This window comes from Humulus lupulus, chromosome 1 (genome assembly GCF_963169125.1).
Source record: "Humulus lupulus chromosome 1, drHumLupu1.1, whole genome shotgun sequence".
Taxonomy (NCBI): domain Eukaryota; kingdom Viridiplantae; phylum Streptophyta; class Magnoliopsida; order Rosales; family Cannabaceae; genus Humulus; species Humulus lupulus.
In genome coordinates, this window is record NC_084793.1 from 12,668,054 (window position 1) to 12,691,125 (window position 23,072).

General features: G+C 31.0%; 2 protein-coding genes across 3 annotated transcripts; one reads left to right on the top strand and one right to left on the bottom strand.

The window, feature by feature from the left end:
- The first annotated feature begins 18,376 nt into the window (after window positions 1-18,376).
- Window positions 18,377-19,518, top strand: LOC133785689 (auxin-induced protein 22D-like). The gene is made up of 2 exons (XM_062224910.1): window positions 18,377-19,101; window positions 19,209-19,518. The coding sequence occupies exons 1-2, from the start codon at window positions 18,527-18,529 to the stop codon at window positions 19,282-19,284; spliced, it is 651 nt and encodes a 216-aa protein (XP_062080894.1). The 5' UTR covers window positions 18,377-18,526; the 3' UTR covers window positions 19,285-19,518.
- Window positions 19,519-20,359: 841 nt separating this feature from the next.
- LOC133785680 (protein OSB2, chloroplastic-like) lies at window positions 20,360-22,831 on the bottom strand. Of its 2 annotated transcripts, none has more exons than XM_062224902.1 (5): window positions 22,430-22,831; window positions 21,572-21,710; window positions 21,393-21,477; window positions 21,208-21,311; window positions 20,360-20,776 (listed from the first exon to the last, which is right to left on the bottom strand). In XM_062224902.1, exons 1-5 carry the CDS (start codon window positions 22,786-22,788, stop codon window positions 20,588-20,590), a joined length of 876 nt encoding a protein of 291 aa, XP_062080886.1. In that variant the 5' UTR covers window positions 22,789-22,831; the 3' UTR covers window positions 20,360-20,587. The 2 variants fall into 2 exon arrangements, with proteins under 2 accessions (XP_062080886.1, XP_062080888.1); XM_062224904.1 differs by having other exon boundaries at window positions 21,208-21,307; window positions 21,389-21,477.
- Between the last annotated feature and the right edge of the window lie 241 nt (window positions 22,832-23,072).

Genomic DNA, 23,072 nt, shown 5'->3' on the forward strand with positions numbered 1-23,072 from the left:
GGTGGCCAAAGGTGGGACGGCGGCGTTCGACGGTGGCACTTCGGGAGAGAGGGAGAGAGAGAAGAAACTTTGGGAGAGAGAGAGAGGGAACCGAGGAGAGAGAATGAAAATGTGGGTTGTGTGATTTTTTTTTTAATATATAATAATAAAACTTTTGTTAAAAAAATTTGGAGGGAATTCGAAATTTGTTAAAATTCAAAATTTTATGATACACATAAGTTTTTAGGACTGCGAGTCCTAAAAACATTATTTTAAAAAACTCCAGTTTTTTAAAATTCAAAATTTTATGATACACATAAGTGGCGAGTCCTAAAAACATTCTTTTAGGACTCGCAAAAAGTCCAGAAGGTGTTTGTTTTAAAAAAAAACTCAAACTTTTACGACACACATAGTGTTTAGGACTCGCGGTCGCAACACGAGTCCTAAAAGGTCGAGGAGATTTTTTTAGGACTTGCATTTATGTGAGTGTCCTAAAAATGTGTCATAAAAAAGTGTTTTTGTAGTAGTGCCACCATGCGAGATCCCCATCGCTAGAACCATTGAGTCAAACCCCTGTCGCCCTGTCACAAGCACTGCCAAAGGGGAAAGAAAAGTCAGACAGTAAACCTTCAGATATGTCGCCTCCAAGCCATTCTTGTAAAAATACACCCCAGATCTGAAACTAGCCATCGAATTGAAAACAAACCACTGAAGCTCCTGACCAGAGACCAGCCAACGAGCCGGAGCGCGCAGTAGAAACTCCAACAAGAGCAAAAAAATCTCTTCACTTTCTCATACTCTCTCTCTCTTACTCCTATTATTTAATAATAAGTAGCATGATTAAGTGATGAAAATTTCATGAGTTTTTTTTTTCAATAAAAATAGCATAATAAAGCTCTTTAGATATAATTGAAATTTTAATTGCCCCTCTAAATCATTGGAAAATTTATTTGCCCTTCAAAAATTGTAAGAAAAATTAGCATCTCCTGAAAAAAGATTTGCCGGTTCATTTTCATGAGTAGTCTATTTTAATGAATATTTAATTGGTAATAATAACACCCACATTAATTAGAAGAATGTTTTGTTTATAATAAATAAAAATAACAAAATTCAATAAAAAGTATACCACCTATCCCACCGAACATTGCCACCCTCACTCTTTCACACCATAATACTTAATTTCTTAATTAATTCTTTCAAACAAATATATTTATCAAGTTTGAAAAACACATGATGAACTCCAATTTTTTCTTACAATTTTTTTTCTGTTGGTGGGTTTGTCAGCAGAATAATCAATATATATATACATATATATGGTAGCTATAGTATTAATATAGTGGAAATCATGCGTGTAGCTCATAAATATGGTATTTATTTGAGCAAAGTTAATTTGACATATGGAAATGATATATATTTTCTCCAATATATATAGCTAAGTTGATAAGTCTTTCTTGTGATCATCATATCATATATATTAAGAAAGATTCTGCCCTCTAAACTAGTATACTATACCTATAGCTATTACATATATATATCTATATATGTACATATATATTATATATGGTTACGTAGGTGGAGTTTTCCAAAGAGATTGACTAATTATAATTGGCAGACTAATTAACAGCATCTAGGATCAGTAAATATTTCAGAGCTCAAGAAGTTTACTTTGCCAACTTGCATGCATAGTAGTACTACGTAGTCTTTTTTTTTTTTTTTTTAATATATATAAAAAGTAATGTAATTATTAAAAGTGAATAATTTTGTTGTATTAACCCAAATAAATACTCCAGAGACTTGAAAATTCCAACCCATAAAGCTATATCATATTTCACAATCCCCAATTGGATTACAGTGGGATTTGTTAACCACATAAAATATTAACTTATGTTATTATGCGGCTTTTTTCTTCACCTAATTATACTTCTTCTCACCTTTTTGTATGTATGAAATTACTTTGATTACATTACTTTATTTATTACTTTCCAAGGTTATATCATAATACCATTGCCCTTTATCATTTGATAGCTATCTCTAATTAGCCTAAGAGTAATGATATGTGCACTTAAAATATGCACCCAAACATTACACACAGCGATGTATCACTGCTTTTTAAAACAGCGGGTCTCTGTTTTAATAAATGCGATTAGCTATGCTAAACTGCCACATCACTGTGTATTAGTGAATACCCATCAGACAATGAAAGAAAACCTCTCTCACTTTATTATTACACAAATGACCCTTATATAACCAAAGGTCCAAGACTACAAACCAAACCATAACAGAAAATACACACTTAACAGAAACCAGTTACAACAACCAAATACTAATATTCCTAATACACCCCCTCAAGATGAACTGTATAAATTTTTTACATTCATCTTGGAGATTAACTCATGAAATTGATTTGAAAACAGGGGCTTTGTGAGAACATCAGCAAGGTTGTGCTTTGAGGGGACATGAATAAGTTTGATGGTGCCATCTTGAACTCTTTCACGAATAAGATGACAATCGATCTCGATATGCTTCGTCCTCTCATGAAACACCGGGTTTTCCGATATGTGTATAGCAGCCGTGTTGTCACAATAGAGAATGGCCAGATGTGAATGGTGAATATCAAAGTCCTTCAGTAAGGAGAGAAGCCATGTGATCTCGCATGTGGCGTTGGCCATAGCACGGTATTCAGCTTCAGCTGATGATCTAGAGACAGTGGTTTGCTTCTTAGATTTCCATGAGATGAGAGATTGGCCAAGGAAGACACAGTAACCAGACACAGACCGTCTGGTATCACTACAAGAAGCCCAATCTGCATCTGTGAAAATTTTGAGAGATAGATCTTCACATTGAAAGTTAGTTTCAGCATAAGCATTTAAGTAAGGAGGGGATTTAGCATAAAAAAAGAGGCCTTGGCCAGGACCCTTTAAATATTGAAGGATACGATGCGCTGCATTGAGATGAGGAGTCCTTGGAGAAGCTAAGAATTGACTTAGCTTATGACAGCAAAAGAAATGTCAGGATGAGTAATCGTTAAGTAGATGAGTTTACCGATTAATCGTCTATACATGGTGGGGTCATCTAAGAGAACCCTTCATCTTTTTTGAGTTTTGCATTAGGCTCCATTGGAGTGGAAGAAGGTTTGACCCCCAAGTAACCTGTATCACTCAATAATTGTAAGGTAAATGGGCGCTGAGACATAGATATACCTTTGGGAGAACGCCCAATCTCAAGGCCTAAAAAGAATCGCAAAGGGCCAAGGTCTTTTAGTTGAAAAGCAGAGTGTAACATGTCTTTAAAATGAGAGGCAGCAGCATCATTATTTGAGGCAATAATAATATCGTCAACATAGATTAGAAGAGCAATAAAGATATTAGAAGTGCTCTTAATGAATAATGTGTGGTCCGATTGAGATTGACGGAAACCACTAGAAATAAGATATGTGCTAAGTTTGTAGTACCATTGTCTTGGGGCTTGTTTTAAGTCATAAAGACTTTTGGTTAACTTACAAACCGCATCTTTTGGTAGGGGACTATTGGCTGCAATTTCACGAGAAACAAATTGTAAAATCCAAGCCATAACCATATTATTACACTGAACCCAAGCATGAAAAAAATGATCATGGGGAGGGGGTTGAGGCAGGGACCCGTTTATAAACTGGGTTTTATTTTTAGCAGCAATGGAGATGGAAGCAGCCCTCTTCCAAGACTGAAAATTTTCTTGACCCGTTAAAATCTGAGTTGAAATCAGAAAATTGGGATTGTCTCCAGTTCCCAAGTGATAGATGTGATCAAATTGGGAAGGTTGACATATAGGGGCTGTTGAGGCACAGGGAATGCCAAGGCTTGGAGGACCATCGCCAGATGGAGCAGAACACCTCGAGAGAACAGTGGCCGGAGGAGGGGGCTGAGGACCCGGAGAAGGAGGCGATGGGGCAGCTGGCAGACCGTCACGAGGAGGTGAGGAAGACGACCCAGCACGAGGCGCAGCAACACTGGGGTTCGGAGAAGGAGACGGCGCCATGACCGGAGCTGAAGGAGACGCACCAGGGACGGTGGTCGGCGCATGGGGCAAGCTGGAGACCGATGAGCTTCGTGGCTGGGATTGTCTTGTGCGAGCCATGAGCAACGAACCAGACGGCTGAGCAGGGAGGAAGGACGCGAACCAGGCGGCTGAGCAGCGGCGATCCACGCAAACCAGGCGGCTGAGCAGGGGCGACCCACACGAACCAGGCGGCAGAGACGGTCACAGTAGAGCTGAGAGACCCCAGACGGCTGAGGGTTTCAAGAACAGGGGAGGGTTTCGGTTTTTCAAGAAGAGGGTTTCCAAGAAAAACAGTAGAGGGTTTCAAAAAAAAAAAAAGAGGGTTATGGTTTTGTTTTCAAGAAGAGGGTTTCCAAGAAAAACAGTAGAGGGTTTTTGGTTTTTTCAAGAAGAGGGTTTCAGTTTGTGTTCCCAAGGTGACAGAGAAAAAAAACAAGAAAATACTCTCTGATACCATATTAGTGAATACCCATCAGACAATGAAAGAAAACCTCTCTCACTTTATTATTACACAAAGGACCCTTATATAACCAAAGGTCCAAGAGTACAAACCAAACCATAACAGAAAATACACACTTAACATAAACCAGTTACAACAACCAAATACTAATATTCCTAATACTGTGTGTAATGTTTTTGTGTATATTTTGTGTGCACATATCATTACTCTTAATCTAATTAGTTTTATGAAATTAATCAATTGTTGAATTAGAAATATTTTCCGCCGCGCTGGCTGGGCACAAAAAAAAATCAATAATTATATAAAATATATGTATTTATAAAAAAATATATTTAAAAATAGAATACCTTAAATATATAGGAAACTATTGCGCTCGGTCTTTTTTCTATTTTTCGGCATAAGTTGTTACTCTAATTTTTTATATATATCTGTAGGTACATTGTAGTTATAGAGAGTCTTTCATAAAAATTTAAGAAATTTTTTATTATTTAGTGTGTTAAAATCATGATTCAAATAATCTATTGTACCAAAACAGATACAAGTGTAATATATTATTTAAATTATGATTTTGGCATCATATATTATTTAAATATCAGAATAACTTTGCCTCTCATTTTGGCAATTAGCAATAATTTTTTTTATTTTTTAAAAATTTATGGGAGGTCCTACAAGTACAATATATTTATCTGTATATCTTTTTAAGGGGACCTACCATAATTTTTCCACAAATATATAAATGAGGGTTAAAATACAAAAATTATAAACAAAACTATAAAATTTCATATAAAAAAAGATCGGGATCGCCAATGCCAACACTATATATTATCATACCATATTGAAACCGATTGATAAGTGACGAGCCATGTAATCCTATATAAATTTCTATCTAATCGGATGCACTAAAAGATGATGATGATGTATTTTTTTTTTTCTCTTTTCAAAATTAGCTTAAAAAATTTAGTCAAAGGTAAACGAAAACATTTATTTTCAACCTTTTTGAATAGGGTCATAAATTTCTTGCCCATACAATAAAATCCGTGCATAATAAAACTTCTTCCAAATTGGAATAAACCATGCAAAAGTGCTTAACTAGTACTAGTGGTAGCCAAACATGCAAAAAAGTAAATGTTGGGCTTGTATTGATCTTTCGCTGTTGTGATATTTTTTTATATATATATATATATATATATGTATATAATAGATATATATATATATATATTGCTCCTTAGAAAAAAAAAAATATATATATATATATATAGTAGTAACAAAAAGAGAAAGTGGTGCAATAATTTGAGAGGCCATACTTAATTGTTTGTACTTAAATTAGGGGCAAGGGTCACAATTACATATGCATGTGTGTGGTGGTACGTTAATAAATCTATATTTGATGTTACTCCAAATATTGTAAACACAAATAGTGGCCGCTTTTCATCTTTTTGGCTATACATTGCCGGCCATATAGAAATATAGAGAATTGAAAGACAATAATTATTATTACTACAAATATAAATATATAATATTCACTAAAATGAAATGCAAATTGCGTGTATTAATAATTTGTGTATCGTCATCAACCACTACATTTACTTGGTCACTAATTTTTGCTGAGATTAATACTAATTAAACATATATCATGATGCTTCTCTATATATAAGATTAATATATACTTATAAGGTCTATTTTAATCAATATAAAGTATGATTTAACTAAGCAAGGGGTGAAAATAGATGTATATGGCATTTACATTATAACAATTTTAATGAAGTGCCAAAAATATGATGTATTGTTATATTTTAACACTTTTTTATTAAATAATAAGTATCGTGTCAATGTTATTGTAAAAAGTTTGTTATAATATCTAAAAAGAAAAGCATAAAATATAACATGAGCAAAACTTAACATGACAATAAATTTCACATTTTTATGTACTATAAATTATTAATTGATAATAATGACTAACTTTTATTTATTTAATTGAATTTTTTTGTAACTTATTACAATCCATAATTTACACAATAAAAAATGAAAAAAAAAAATAATTGTTGTATATACTTAATATTAAATGACTATTAGTTAGTATTTATAAATTTATATTTTATGCATTCGAGCATAAGTATAAATAATAAGCCAAAAAAAAAAAGATGACAATTAAGAACAATATTTGAGGGTTTCCCTTTTTTCTCCGCTAGGGCTTCCTAAGTTTGTTTTTTTGTTCTTATTTTCTTCTTGACCAGGAGTGTCGGCATCGTTCGTACGTCTGGTCATGTCTGGCCAAGAAGGTGTCTCTGCAAATTGGGTTGGTGGGGTTGAGCATGGAAAGTGACTGCTTTGGAACTTCTACTTCATGTGTTTCATTCGGGGCGAGATTTTTTCTTTCTGAAGGTTGACAATGCTACGATTTTGGTTTTGTGTGGATGCTGCCGTTGTCGAAGTGGGTGCTGTCGTTACCGAGAGGATTTGTTCAGTGAAGGCCAAATTATGGTTTGGGGCATTTTATTTGGGATAATTCCGAGGAGGTGAACGAGAGGTTCGTAGTAGATATGAAACTACACTTGTTTGGTGGTTGATTTTTATTTTAGTTGTGTTATTTTTTTTGCTTTGTTTTGTTTAAATTTCAAAATAATTGTGGATTTGAACCACCACCATGCTAGATTAGTAGGGTTAGTAGTTATAATGGCGGTAGATGATGGTTTTGATTCCTAATTGGTGGTTGGTGGTTATTCGATCTGTGCAAATCACTTATTTAGGGGTCTCAATTTTTCTCTCCTTGGTTGTGTAATCTGGGGGATTCCTCGATCTCTATTGGCCTTGTGTTACGTGGAATTCTGATATCTAGTATCGGGGCTTATGAACATGGTTGGTCGTTGGTCTATTTTCCTTATTCGTAGTTTGCATAATAGAGTTGTTATCTCTTGTCTTCTATTGGAAGATTAATGGCTGATAGCCATTGGTGGGATTGATCTATCATATGCCCATTTGGAAAAGAAACCTAGTTTACTTTACACGCGTTAGAAGTTTGATTGCTTGTGGCTAATTATTAGACTTTTAGTTTAAGTGTCTATGTTGATTGATTTTGCATTATGAGCATTATATTCTTATAATGGACTATGTCCGATTGACCTATTAATAAATATTTCTTTTAACTTTAAAAAAAAAACATTGACTTATTTTTTTATACTAAATTTATCATAAAATTTACATCATTCATTGAAGATAGCTTTTAACATATACGATAAATACTTGGCCTATCACAACACGTGAAGAATGTGGTTTATTTAGTTGGTTGTTGGATTATTAATTTTTGTCTTTTAAGTTTATTCTATGGGTAAATTAATCACATTGTGAAACAGTGGTTAATTATCATCATACATATTAATTATGTGAGTTGAGAGAGAGGGGTTGAGAGGGTTGAAGAGGGAAATATGGATTGGAGGGGTTGTGGGGTTGAGAGTTGAGATTAGAGAGGTTTTGTTGGAGAAAATAATAATAATAATAATAAGTGGGGTCGTGAAAGGGAAGAAGGGATAAATGAGAAATGAAAGGGTGGCATGTGCAGAGATTCATTGGGTTGGGTGGGTTATTGTTATTGAGTTCAGTGTGGGACCCACAAACACAAAGTGAGGCATGTGAGCTTGTTGCCTTTGTCACCCCAATGTCAAACCCTATCCCATGTGCGTCGCTGCAGGGCATCCCACTCACTCACTCACACTCACTTATACATACATATACATATACGTATACGTATAGAAGAGATATCTTCTACAGTGAAGATCGATCTAAGATTTTTGGCACTAACATTTATAGTACAACTCTGCTAAATTTAAAAACGTAGAGAAAGTAAAAAAAAAAAAAATATTAGCTTGTCTCTCTTAATTGTATATATTTCATGCAAACCATCACTTTTTTTTCCTTTAATTATTATGTATTTATTATTATTATTATTAGTGAGGTTTTTCTTTTATTATATTTTATGTTTATGGTTGAATGATTAGACAATGATTATTAATCCATCGGACGGTGATGGAATTTAATATAACGTACGTGTCAGCCTTTATGTATATATTTACTAGGTAAAAATAACGTACAATACACAAAAAAATTTAGTTTTAAAGTTTTAAATATTGTCAATAATTTTAATAAAATTTAGTTTATTATTTTTTCAAAATATATATAATATAATAAATTATAGTTTTATTGGATATATAAATATTTATATCAATAATCTTTATACATCTAAACACAATGTTGACATATATATATTTATATGACTATATGATATATATATATAAAATATAATAATATTTAAAAAGAAATTAATAATAGAAATAAAATAATAATAGAAAAGTCGCAGTGTAGACACATATACATGCATCAACTATTTTTAGTTTCTAATGTATCTCGCAATGTTCTTTGGTAAATTTGATGAAAAAAAAAGCTCTAATATCACTTGATAAAAAATAAACTATCACACAAATTTATAAGATAAAAATTATATGTATGTCTTTATTATTTTTAAATAAATATGATTTAATTATTTAAATTATCATAAAATATCTTAAAATATCCTATTTTAATCAATTAATTTATTTATTTTTGTTTAAGTTTATGTTATTCTAGTTTTTTTATTTGGCAATGACAACAAAAGATTATATGTTTAATATAATATTAAGTTTAAATTTAATTAAATTTTATTTAAGTTATAAAATATATGGTTTTATTATTTTTAAATAATAATTATTGTAAAATATCTCAAAAATATCCTATTTTAATTTGTTTAACTATTTATTTATTTTATTTTATTTAAGTTTAAATCATATTTACAATCTACCGTTAAATATAAGAATATTCTATTAAATATAAGAATATTTTAGTTAATAGAAAAAAATAAAAAACCGTTAAAACTAAAAATTTCTATTATCTACACATTTTTTATATAGAAAAGATAGACATCTTGGATTCTAATCTAAACTTTTAATTTAATTTGGAGTTGGGATTCCTTTTCTTTTTTTGTTTTTTATTTTTTGATAAATTTTAGAGCATGAAGTGAATAAAAGTACATGGTTATACGATCCTTTTTTTTTGTTTTAATAAAACAACTCGGCACTATTAACTTATACTGTACATATAGTATATATACACCTGTCTTTGAGAAGGAAAAGATGCTTTGTTCATTATATCATATATAGCACTAAATAGCATTCGAAATATAGAAGCACACACACACATATATATATAGCCTCTTAATTACAATGTATCGATCTATGAAAAAAAAAAATATTGAACATGCAAATATACCAATTAATTATGCACCTCCCCTGATATATAGTCGGTTAATTAGTCTCTATAGCATGTTACACATGACATGGCACATGAAAACATACGTACATTATATGAATTAATGTAAATATAGAAAGATAATTACATCAATATATATAGCGTTTTGAACAAATATTTGTAATGATAATATTTATGTATACGTACGTGACCATATATATTGTTCTAATTATATTTCTTCCATTTATTATTTGGTAGGTTGTCTAATTTTAGTAAATGATTCGCATATGATCATATGGCCCACTAAACCCTAAATTTGAACAAGTTGCACATTTAGTGATATATATAATATATGTAGAGAATATGGTGTAAATAGATGATGTTTAATATCAACATAGTTACAAAAATTATGTATATAAATCTTATTTTAATTGAGATTATTTAATTATTTAATCCATTAGTTAACTACACAATATCATTGTCATATCTCTTCTATATAATAAGTGTAGAGATAACGGAAATTCTTAGTTTTAACGGTTTTTATTTTTTTTAGTGTTAATTTTAGCAGAATATTCTTATATTTAACGGTAGTTTGTAAACCCTTAAACTTAAATAAAATAAAATGAATAATTAAAAAAATGATATTTTTGAGATATTTTACAATGATAATTATTTAAAAATAATAAATAATTAAACAAATTAAAATAGGATATTTTTGAAATATTTTACAATGATAATTATTTTAAAATAATAAATAATTAAACAAATTAAAATAAAATATTTTTGAGATATTTTACAATGATAATTATTTAAAAATAATTTATAACTTAAATAAAATTTAATTAAACTTAAACTCACTTATTAGAATAATATCATATTAAACATATAATATAATCTACTGTCAATTAGCAACAAATTTCTTTTAAAAAAAAAACTAGCATGAAACTTAAATTTAAAATCCACGTATAATATTTAATATTACATTAAGTATATAATATATAATCTCTTGTTGTCACTCTCAAATTCAAAAACTAAAACTAAAACAAACCTAAACTTAAACAAAAATAAATAAATTATTTAATTAAAATAAGATATTTATTTGAAATTTATATGATATTAATATAAATTTAATAAAAATAATTAATAAATTCTATAAATAAAACTAAGCAAACGTGCATTTTACACATTATTTGTATCTAGTATATATATATAGTATTATTGTTTTAAATCTCTACGTACGATTATTTTTTAGTATTTTTAGTATGGGGATAAGTTGTAACATTATTTTTTTTTACATAAGTTGTATAATGTAGTTACAGAGACTTGTAACAAATTTTCAATAAATTCTGAATAATTTAGGATGTTGAAATCAATATTCAAACAAACTATTGCAAGCGCGTGTATAAATATTGAAATAAGCATGCTGCAATAAGTTGTTTAGATATTGATTTTGGCATCTATATTTTTTGAAATCCCTTGAAAATTTATGAAATATCACTTATAACTGCATTATACATCTTCACGGAAAAAAAATATAATTGAAATGAAAAGAAATTAAACAAAAGTCATGCATATACACAAGTGTGAACGTGTTCTATTTTCGCTTGCATTCGAAGTTATTGTTGTGTGCGGATATTGAGTTTGAGTGAGACCCAGATCTTCTCCCAAAGTCAGGTCAAAACTACATTAAAAAAAAAAAGATCATTCACAAATCTAAAATGGCATTAATTGTTCTATACGAAAATGTATTTAATTATGTTTGAAGTCATTTAATTTTAAAATGGTACCAATGACACTTCTTGTGGCTGAAGAACAGATCAATGTTCAATTTATTTGGACCAATAATCCTTGTTAATTAATTTGGTCTATATTTTTTTAGTTGTCAAATTGATATCGATTTGACAATAATAGCAAGGAATGAATGCCGTGTTTATTGCTGGAAGAAATCTTTACTCCGTGTCCCACATTATCAATACGGGCCAGACTTGTTCCCACTAAGAACGGGCTCAATTATTATCATATTGGGCTTCATTTATGAATTCACCGGCCCAATACTATTGATGGGCCCCAGGGAACAATCGAAGAAGTGGCTGGTTGGTTTTCAACTTTCAAGCTCAAGTTTTTCAATCAACTTTGTAGTCCTGTAGTTGATCCAAAAGCAAACTATAAAACTATTATTTTATATACTTGTACGTGTGGAATTCAATAGTAACAAACAAAAAGAACATCAATATCGGTCGGTGGCACAGTAGTAAACGATGACCTACCAAGTCTTTCTTCTCCTCATTATTTAAGAATCGATTCTCACTAGCCACAGTGATATTAAAATATTACTTCTCTTGTGGGTTTGCCCTTGTTAGATTGATATGGTCTCTCGTGTTTGGTGGACTCCCTCAATAGTTATTAAAAAAGCATGAAATAAAGCCATATCTATTTCCCTAGTAGATTCTTGAAATAGCGCTCGATAGGGCCGTGAAGACACTTATTTTTTCAGAGGGAAAAAAACAAAAGGAAATAATTTTTTTTTAAAAGTATAGAAAGAATAGTAGAAAGACTGTGGAATTAATGAGAAAGTTGAATTTTAGAGAAGGGTTGGTGCATTTATGAATGACAAATTGCAGCGTGCATGGAAGGGCATAGCGTGAACATGGGCTGCGTTGTCAGATCATCATGTAAGCCTGTTAGGCAACAAGAAAGGGAAACTTGGACCAGCAAGTGGGCCCACGGCCAGCTACTTACTTCTGGGCCTATTAATTTCAAAGTCCAAGTCCATGAACCCACGTGTGGCTTTAGGCCCACATTTCGATATCACCATTTATTATGTCACTCGTGTGTGCGTGTGTACAATGGTACGATGGTAGCCATTTCCAATGGCCACCACTCACTTCTGTTTTCTTCTTCTTCTTCTTCTGGGAAGGTAGTTGTGGTGTGCATTTATTATGCCTAAAGTTGTAAGCCTTATCAAGTCACTTCATGCTTGGACCAACGACATAAATGTTGGTGAAATCTCATTTTATTGTGGGCTAATACTTTTAGACAATGTGAACACTGTCTCATGCGATTTTGATAAATTATTTTTTAGATTATATATTTTATATAATAGTTTAAATAAAATTACAAATTTAAAGTTTTTCTTAACTAAAATCACATATAATTCACTAAATTAACAATTCATAATAAAAATAAAATTATTCTACTTAAAAATTGTGTTGTTATATTCAATTTTTTCTACATCAAAATTGAGTTTATGAATTTATTTGAACTGTTTTACAAAATATAAGGTCCAAAAATAAATTTTTTAAAATAAGTGTCCAAACAGGTAATCAGAATATATACACAGGATCCAAAAATGTATAAACTCTTTTATTTTTTAGATTAAAATCGAACAATTCAACATGCATACACACTAAATTCCATTACCAACCCCAAATCAATATGGTAGTTAATCCCAATCTATTTATTTAACTTTGAGCTTGGTTAATTTTATTAGTGACCATATATGTGAAGTAACCAGGCACAAATAAGTAATGAAATTATGAAAAGTTGCGAAAAATTATTAAAAATAATTTATGGAAATAAGGGATAATACTTTGAATCCTCTATTTGAACTTAATACTTGTTCAGACCATTTGTCTTTTTTTTTTTTATTTTAAAAAAAAAAGTTCTTTGAACCCTCTTTTTGAAGTCATTATTTATATATACTTTTATTGATATTATAAAAGAAGATAATTTAATAAAGTTTATTATTATAACACATATTAAAAAGGAAAAATATCAGTTTTGTTATTGTGTTTTGTTCAAATACTCGATCGGTATCATATTTTGTTAAATGACATTTCAGATCCTACAAAACGGATCAAAATGATACTCTGAGCCCAATTTTAATCAAATAATTTTTCAATATGACTAAAATGCCCCCAAATTTTAAATTAATATCAATTTTAAAAAAAATATAATGTCATGTGTCATAGTTTCATTAGCCTAACTTATAAATTGTTTCAAAAATTAATATATTTAAGACTAAAATTAATTTTAAACCATAAAAAATATATTTAAAAAAATAAAAAATTAATCCAAATAAAAAATTATTTTTTCTCTCCTTTTTCTTTCTCTCTCTTCCTCCCTTATTCTCTCATGTTCTTCGTACTCTCAACAGAAATAAAAAAAATCAAATGCAAGAACAATCCAAGAATCAAACTCATGTTTAAATAAACCTTGACCCAGAAATCTCTATCAATAAACCAAATTTCAAAACAAAAATCTATTCTAAATTTTTTACACAGTTCCCAAATACTAAAATAAAAATCAAACCCTTGAAACCTAGAAAACTAGAAACTTGACCATGCTTGAAACCCAAGAGCCCCAGGGGACCGGAGTTATCGAAGCTCCCCCATGTTGTTGAAGCCATCTGCTTGGTTTTTTTTTAATTTTATTTAGTTTTATTTTTAATTAAGTTTGTTTAAGATTCATAGTTTATTAAGTTTAGTATATTCAAAGTATAATTTTGTTTTAATTTTTAATTTTTTTAAAAATTAAATATTACATTTTTTTAATTTGGTTTTAATTTTAAAAATTAAATTTAATGTAATTTGAAATTCAATATTTAATAAGACTTAAGGGTATTTTGGTAATATTTGAAAATAGTTTTACCAAAATCAGGCTCAGGGTATTAAATTGATCTGTTTTGCAGAACACATTTAATTTGTCATTTAACAAAAAATATGGGTCAATCAAGTATTTGGGCAAAACTGATATTTTTCCTATTAAAAATAATATTTACATTTATGAAATAATGAAGATAATTTAATAAATATTTTTTCTGAGTATAAGTCTCTATGTTAAAAATCATGAGCTAGGTTCCATTGTAAAACTAATTATGTGATAAATAGAGTAATATTCTTATAAATGGTCCAATTTTCATTTTCAAGTGGGACACTACTCTAACTATATTATCATAATTCATTAAATATTTTTAGTAAATTAACAAACTAATGGCAACCATAGAATAAATGGTTAATTAGAATCATAAAATTTCATCTAAAACTAATTGGTAATAAGTAGAGTAACTCATAATCTTATATAGTTCAATAGGGTAAATACTCATTTGGTACCATGTGTATTATCGATCGAAATACATACTTTGTACCCTATGTTAATTTGAAATCGTACATATTTGATACTCTGGACTCAAATTTTATCAATATGATCAAATTGTCATCAATTATATGAATTTCAAATTCAAATTCAATTACTTAATTTCATATAATTAAGGACAGTTTGACTATATTGATAAACTTTTATTATTCAAATTCTAGTTTAGAGTATCAGATATGTATAATTTCAAATTACAGGTTACCAGATGATCATTATTAAAAACATAAGGTACTAAGTCTATATTTTAATAAAACACAGGATATCAAATGATTATATTCCCGGTTCAATATTTTCAGATATTTTTTTATGTGGAGTACTATACTCTAATATTCTTTTAAGATGCTAACTATTTTTGCTCACCAATCTTAAACTATCATTTCAAGTATCTTTTGCACTATATATGTTGATATATCAAATATCATTTCAAGTTTACTTTCTTTCTTTTTTCCTATGGAACTATAAGGCTCTTGATATTGTGTTAAAAATCATGAGTCGGTTCCTCTTAAAACTAATTAGGTGATAAATGGTCCAATTTTCTCACACACAATTTTCATTTTCAAGTGGGACACTAGTCTAATACCATATTGATCAGCATATAATGTAAATTAAGAGTGGGGTAGGAACTAGTAGTACGAAGGAAAATGTTGAATATGCTAGCTATATGAGCATTGGTGATGGTCCATGTTTGGATCGATATTCTAAATAGGTAGAGGCCAAATAAAGATGGTAGACCATGCATGGTGTGTACGTATGTGTGGTCCTGTATATTTTGCCAAGGGAAGGAGCAGAGAGCTGGGTAATCTTCAAAGGGATCATGCATATGCATATGCATTTGCTTGATGTTTTATGACTACGTACGTACAAGGAAGGAAGAAGGCTAGCTGCCTTATTTGATCTCTATTCTATTGAAACGTTTTTCTATTTGTCTTTTCCTATCTTCTATGAGTTGTCGTCCCCTTGGTGTTTTCTCGGCTAGCTAGCAATAACTTGTGGATATGCTTTGACCATGTAATATATATAAATATATATATATATATTTATATAGGAGAATTCTCTTATAAGAGCTTCATTTTAAGCCATACTGGTAGGGCTCTCAGTGTTTTTCAACCCGTTAACAGTTTTCGGCGCAATTTTTTTTTATGACCATGTATATTGTAGCTATTTAAAGCATCCTGGAAATTTTTAGAAAATTCCGAATAGTTTACAGTACCGAAAACTAGGTTCAAACATATTGATTTCCACTTACATAAAAAAAATTAGTCACGCATGCAACAACATGTTTGAACTTAGTTTTCGGTTTTGTAAATTATTCAGAATTTTTTGAAAATGTGCAGAATGCTCTAAATAGCTACAATATATACGGTTATAAAAAAAATTGCGTCGAAAACTATTCACAGGTCGAGAACACTTAGAGCCCCACTAGTATGGCTTAAAGTGAAGCCCCTATAGAAGAATTGTCCTATATATAAAAATATTGGGAGCTTTTATGGTAGGGCATTAATTTTGGTATCCACTCATTTTTTTTTAAAAAATCTAATAATTTAAGGTGTCGAAATCAAAGTTCAAACAGTCTATTTTACACTTGTATAAAAAAAAATCAAGTACGAGTGCAATTTACTGTTTGAACTCATTTATCAAAAATTGGTGGAATGATTGCTATGATTACAATGTACACCGTCATATAAAAAAATCAGATTACAATTTCTCTATGTATCAAAACAAAAAACTCTCTACCGGTAGGGACAAAAATAATGTCCCTACCAAATAATTATCCTATACATATGGGTATCACTATAGTTCAATAACTAATTATAATAGTACTTTTAGTATTTTCAGTACATAGATAAATTGTAATTTTTTTACATGATGGTGTATGATATAATTACATGGAACCTCCTACAAGTTTTCAAAAAAACTCGAATAATATAAGATGTCAAAATCAATATTCAAATAACAATTTGTTGCACGCATGATTATTTTGATATTTATATGAGCGTGTGACAAACTGCGATATTTATACAAAAAAATTGTTTGGATCATGATTTCAACATTTTAAATTATTCGAAAATTCCTAAAATTGTGTGGGATTTCTGTAACTACATTATATACATTGATTGTCATATAAAAAAACTAGTTATAGGTCTATTATAATGGTGCCTATATAAATATATATCATATATAATTATATATATATTACTAGCTATAGCTAGCTTGATCGTATATATACATTATAATTAGCTACGTACGTAGTTCCAGCAAGCACATGCATGAACTGTTTTTTTTTTTTTTTTTTGCCTCTAAGTACTGTGGATTTGCCGATGTGCATTATTTAAAATTATGTTATGGTATGGTATACGTACATAAATATTAATGCAATAACTTTCGTTGAGTAACAAATGTAGAAAAAATAAAAAAGAAAAGGTTGAATCTTATCGAACCAATAATCAAAATAACTATTTATCAAAAATAAATAAAAGCTAGTTATTAAAAATAAATAAAAGCCTATGTTAGTTTTATCTTCCAAAGCTGATAAGTGTGTGGATATATTTCTGAAAATGAGTTACACCACATGTTAGTCATGTTAAAATTTGTTTGGACAAATTCTAACTAGTATACCATTTTTCACTTTTAAAAAACTCTTGGTCCACAATTTTTCAAATATTTGACCCCAAAAAAAGAAACTAAAAATTAAAAAATCTTAACCCGAACATGTGCTTACACATGTCTAAACTCATGTTCTTATCAAAATCACCCTACTTAATAATAAAAGATCGTTAAGACGGTTATTAAGTTAATAATTTTCTTTCTTAATTATTATATATTATTCTTAATCTTATCAATTTAAAAAAATTGTATGGTCAACTAGCATCAGACAAGATTTTAAATGCTAATGTCAGTAATACAAAATAAAATAAAATAAAAAATAAAAGTAGAGAGAGTCAAAGAGAGAGCTTTAAAACTCAAAGCTGACCACGCCACATGGCATACCACATGTCGTTTGCCGACAAGCGAGTCGACAATCAGAGTGGGTCCCACCCATTCACATGGCTATGCCCCGCCAATAAACGACAGCCACATGGGATGTCCGTCTATTTCACTTTCGCTCTTATCTAATCCAACGACTCTCCTTTCACCAAAACACGACACCGAATCTCAGCCGTCTATTCCCGGACCCACATGACTTTAACACCATTGGTTGTACTTGTCCCCTTCCGGTGGGGCACCAACCCTCCACGGTGCCCCTTCTGTGACAGGCAAACGAATAATCAAACACAATCAGTGGACCCCACAACTCCACTCAACCGCGGAGACTTTGGGTCCCACTTTGTCTTATGGGTCCGATTCTGGTTGGTCAGTGAGTTAACGCGTGTGAGACAGTTCGTGGCGCTATCATTCCTCACAAACCTAATTAAGTCTCTTCATGGATTTTGTCCCCTCCTCTTATTTCGTTGTGATATGTATAAAAACTTGTTTGGCATTACCATTTCTATCATCCAAACACAAGCACAAACACAAACAAAAACCAACATTCTTCTCTAATCTCAGATCTGTGATCGAGAACCCTTTGGTTAATTTTTCTCGAGAAAGTGTTTGAATTTTTCTTACTTATTTTCCACGGAAATCATGAGGAACAACACTAGCAGTCTGAAATCGATGGAGGTTGTCGAAGATGATGACTATCTTAACCTCAGATTGGGTTTGCCAGGCTCTGAAGTGCCGCCGAGTACTGGACGGAGCAACAAGAGAGCTGCGGCGGAGGAGGCTGAGGATTGTAGGTCTAATTCCAACAAGTGTAGTAGATCCGATGCTGCCGGAAATGGAGAACGAGATGAGATTATTGCTATCAATAATAACAACAAGAGTACACAAGTGATTGGATGGCCTCCGATTCGATCTTTCCGAAAAAACAATACGCAACCGCCGATGAAGAGAACGAGCAGCTCGTCGGAGTTTTCCTCGTCGGCAGCGGAGGTTTCCGGCGCTTACGTGAAAGTGAGCGTTGATGGAGCTCCTTACCTAAGGAAGATCGATCTTAAGGTCTACAAAAGCTACCCTGAGCTACTCAAGGCTTTGGAAACTATGTTCCAACTCTCTATTGGTAATTACTCTGAGAGAGAAGGCTACAATGGTTCTGAATATGCTCCTACTTATGAAGACAAAGATGGTGACTGGATGCTAGTTGGAGATGTTCCATGGAAGTAAGTTCTTTCTCTCTATATATATATACATATATGTGTGTATAAATATATTGTGGAAATTTATTTGAGAGCTCATAACTAATTAAAATTCACATTGTTATTTGCAGTATGTTTGTTTGTTCATGCAAAAGGCTGAGAATCATGAAAGGGTCAGAAGCTAGAGGATTGGGTTGTTGTGCTTAATCAAGATCATGATCATGATTTACTTCTCAAATTTTACTCAGGGCTTCAGGCTTGAATTGAAACCAATACATCGTAAAGCAAAACTAGAAAATAAATATGAAAAAAAAGAAGAAGAAGAGAGAGGTGCAATTGTACAGAGGAATATAAATTTATTATTTTAGTTCTACTAATAGGTTATATATGTAATCATTGTATAAGATTTAATTACATTCAAGATCGATATATTTTCCCCAATTTTGAGTATATCTATGGAGATGTTATCAAGAAAAATAGATATATATCAACTATCATATACAATTTAGTGATTCTTTTTACTGTTTGAATAATATTTATTATATATATATATATATTCGCTTTCTTTAAACATAAGAGAATAAGTGTATTCTTAACAATCGAATCACTGGATGTCGATTTGATATTCATATAATCAACCAAGATTAGACCCTTTTGACTTAATTTTTAAACAAAAGACTAAAGGAACCGAACACGATTGACAGACTTATTGGAAGAGAGCATAAATCAGAACTGTTCTTAAAAGCATATGAATATTTACAAGTTTAGGTTACCCTTTGTTGGATCTTTAGATTTTAAAAGAGAAAAAATAAATTAGGGTTTCATTTTTTTTTCATGTTTGGATTCAAATAAAAATTTGGTTTTTTTTTCTAGTCAAATGAAAACTTACTTGTAGTATAATTTTATAAAATTTAGAATAATTATAAACATACCCAAAACACATATATATTAAGAAAATTCTCTTATATAATTTTAGGAAATCCACTTTTTTTCTAAACTCTCTTGTAAAATTCCAAACATAGCATAGATTCAAAGGTAATATACACTTTTGTTGCATATATTTTCAAAGAAAATACTTTTGATTTTGGTTAAGAGAAAATATAATACAAAATTCACAGAACTGATTCAGCATGTTTTGTGAAATTCTCTGATGAAAAGTTATTCTATTAATTATATATGAGATTCGTAACTAATGTATAAATAACAAAAAAGAAATCTTGAAAATCTCTTCAGCTATCTAGTTGTCCAAGATATATTTATTTGAAAGACAACAAACACCAACTACTCAAGTCAAATCTTTTTATTATACTGGCCCATGGATATAATATAATTTATAGAGCTAGCCAAGAAAGAAAGGAGAAACCATGACACACAAGTAAATTTTGCAATACATAATAAGAACAAAGAAATAAGCTTGCTCAGAATCTTTCAGATCTCAATCAAAAAGAAGTATTTCTATACAACAAATTACCCACTAGCCCCGGGACAAAATAGCTAATATCATAACCATTTAGAAAAGAGAAAAGTTTTCTCCAACCACTAAGTTTGCGTCCATTCTGCTATCTTGGCCATTAAAAGACCCCATTCTTGAATCTAGAATGGCAAGTTGGCCCTTCACCCATGGTGGGTTGGACCTGCCCTCTATCCACAAGGCTTCTCCAGTGTCTTTGTGTTTAAAGTCTGGATATTTTGGGTTCCTCTGGAAATGGCAAAAAAATTTGATATAAAGAGAAGGGAACATGGAGTCTTTATCCAATTCAAAATTAACAATATACAAGTTAAAAAAAAAACTAAGTTTTCAGATTTTCTTAAGGATTTCAAAACTAGTTGTTACACCCTTCTGTTTTATATTCCATACGCTCAGTTGCATGACATATCCTTAGCATGAAAACATAATTTTTGGCAGTTCATTCCTTTTTCTTAACATGTGCTACAATTAAGACTCATCTATATACCGAACTAATGATAAAAAATGCACCTTTACCTTCAATAATTCAATATGTTGTGAATTTGCTTCTTTATTTTTTATTTTTTACTTTAGGTATTTAGAACTAGAACACATAAAATTGCCAACAATTCTCAACATCTATCTACATCCAGCTCAAGGTCAATCGATGCTCATTATCATACCTTATTTTTCCTATTATCCCACCATTCCACTGGATTAGCAAAGTAGGCTTGCCATAATTGCTCAACTGTTTCATCACTATTTGCATTTGCTGCAAACTTCCTACCTGCAAGAATTTGATATGAATAAAGTAAGAGTGTCCAAGCATCTGAGATCTTATCAGAACTTTGTTAAAAAAATGACTTGCCTGGTATTGTGGAGTCGGAAACACGGTCGTTGGAGGTTCCCGATGAGAAATTTTTTTCAACAAAATTCAGTTGCTGAACAACGACCTGCAGAAAATGGCAAACTACCATTGTTTACTTCATCAAGCTGGTGAAGATAAGAAGTGACACACTAGGAGATCTAGGGCAGTAGACACAAAACCTTGTAGTATGTCTGCTGTTTACCATCATCACTTTCAACAGTATCTGAAATCAGACGTCCGGAAACATATATTTGTTGGCCTTTTTCGACATGCTGAGAAGCAATATTTGCTAGTTCATCCCAAAATGTCAGATTGATCCTGAAAATTATCAATTTATCAAGTATAGAAGTGCTTGAAATCCCTGTCTTCAAAGGAACATTAATGAAGTAACTTCTTTTCAAGATAAACAAGAGCACAGACAAAACAATGTGAATATGCTAATTTGCAATTGATGAAAAGCTAGTGGTTATTTTTGAAAGACAGAGCTATAAAATTCTCATGAGATAGAGAGACAGAGCTTGAGCTTTCCAATTGAGTCATCCATCAATCCTCAACAAGTAAGCAACCTATACTGATGAAGAGTCATTTTATATTCATTTTGACTACTCCATATCAAGATCATATTTGAATGGTTACTTAAATTGAATTGATGGTGCACTATCCTCTTCTCTATTTACTCATCTCTTTCTAGGTTAAAATTTTCCATTTCCTCCTTGAAATTTAAATTCATCCAATTTCCATCAAGCCCTCTTCATTAATTTCAGTTTGATGAATAAGTAGAAAAAAATGAGACATTTATTCACCATTGATTCCTTATAATTACAATTTTTTTTTCTAGCAATTATCCTCTTTTGTTTTCAACTTTCTGAAATTAAAGCTAAAAAGTGTCTGAAATTCCATTTCAATTAACAAGACAGAGGTTTTCTTATTAACATTATAATATTCAATAACTTAACTAAAATTGCCCCAAAAAGTATACTTTTCAATACAATCACTGAAAAAGAGAGATTAAAATGCCCAATTTCAATTTGAGTTACCATGAAGTGTCAGTGGAAGATTTCTTGACGGCAAGGCGAGTCCAGGCGACGACCTTTCCGGAGGGCAAGTGCTTGATTTCAACAGGAAGACCAACGATGCCAATGAGTTGCACCGTATTACACAGTTCCTTCTTCCACTGAATCTCCGCCGGTCGAGGGAACGCCGCCGCTTGGTGGTAGTGCTGGAAGTAGTTGCCGTCGCTATTGTTGTTGTTATTGTACTCCACTGAGCATTTGAAAGGGCGCCGTTGAAAGCCCAATCGGGAGGTACACACGCGAGTGTTCATGAAAGGGTTGCGGCATACAAAAACCAAGTTGTTAGTCGAAGATGCTATTGCTTGCTCTATCACCTTCGCCATTGCTGATTGCTCACTCTTGCCTCTAACTTACGCGCCAAACTGTAGGAATGTCGCAGGGCTTATCTTAAGAGCGATGAGAGAATTTAATGGGCCTTCGGTCTCAATTACTTGGGCTTGGGCTTGGGCTTGTAAGAGTGAAAGAGAAGTAAATGGTCAAAATAATGACACGAAGCTAATGTGTCATTTATAAAAGTTAAAATTAAATAAAATACTAATTTTTGCTAAAAAATAACGTTTTTACGGTCTTTTTTTTTTTTCAATTTTATGATTTTAAGGAAATTTTT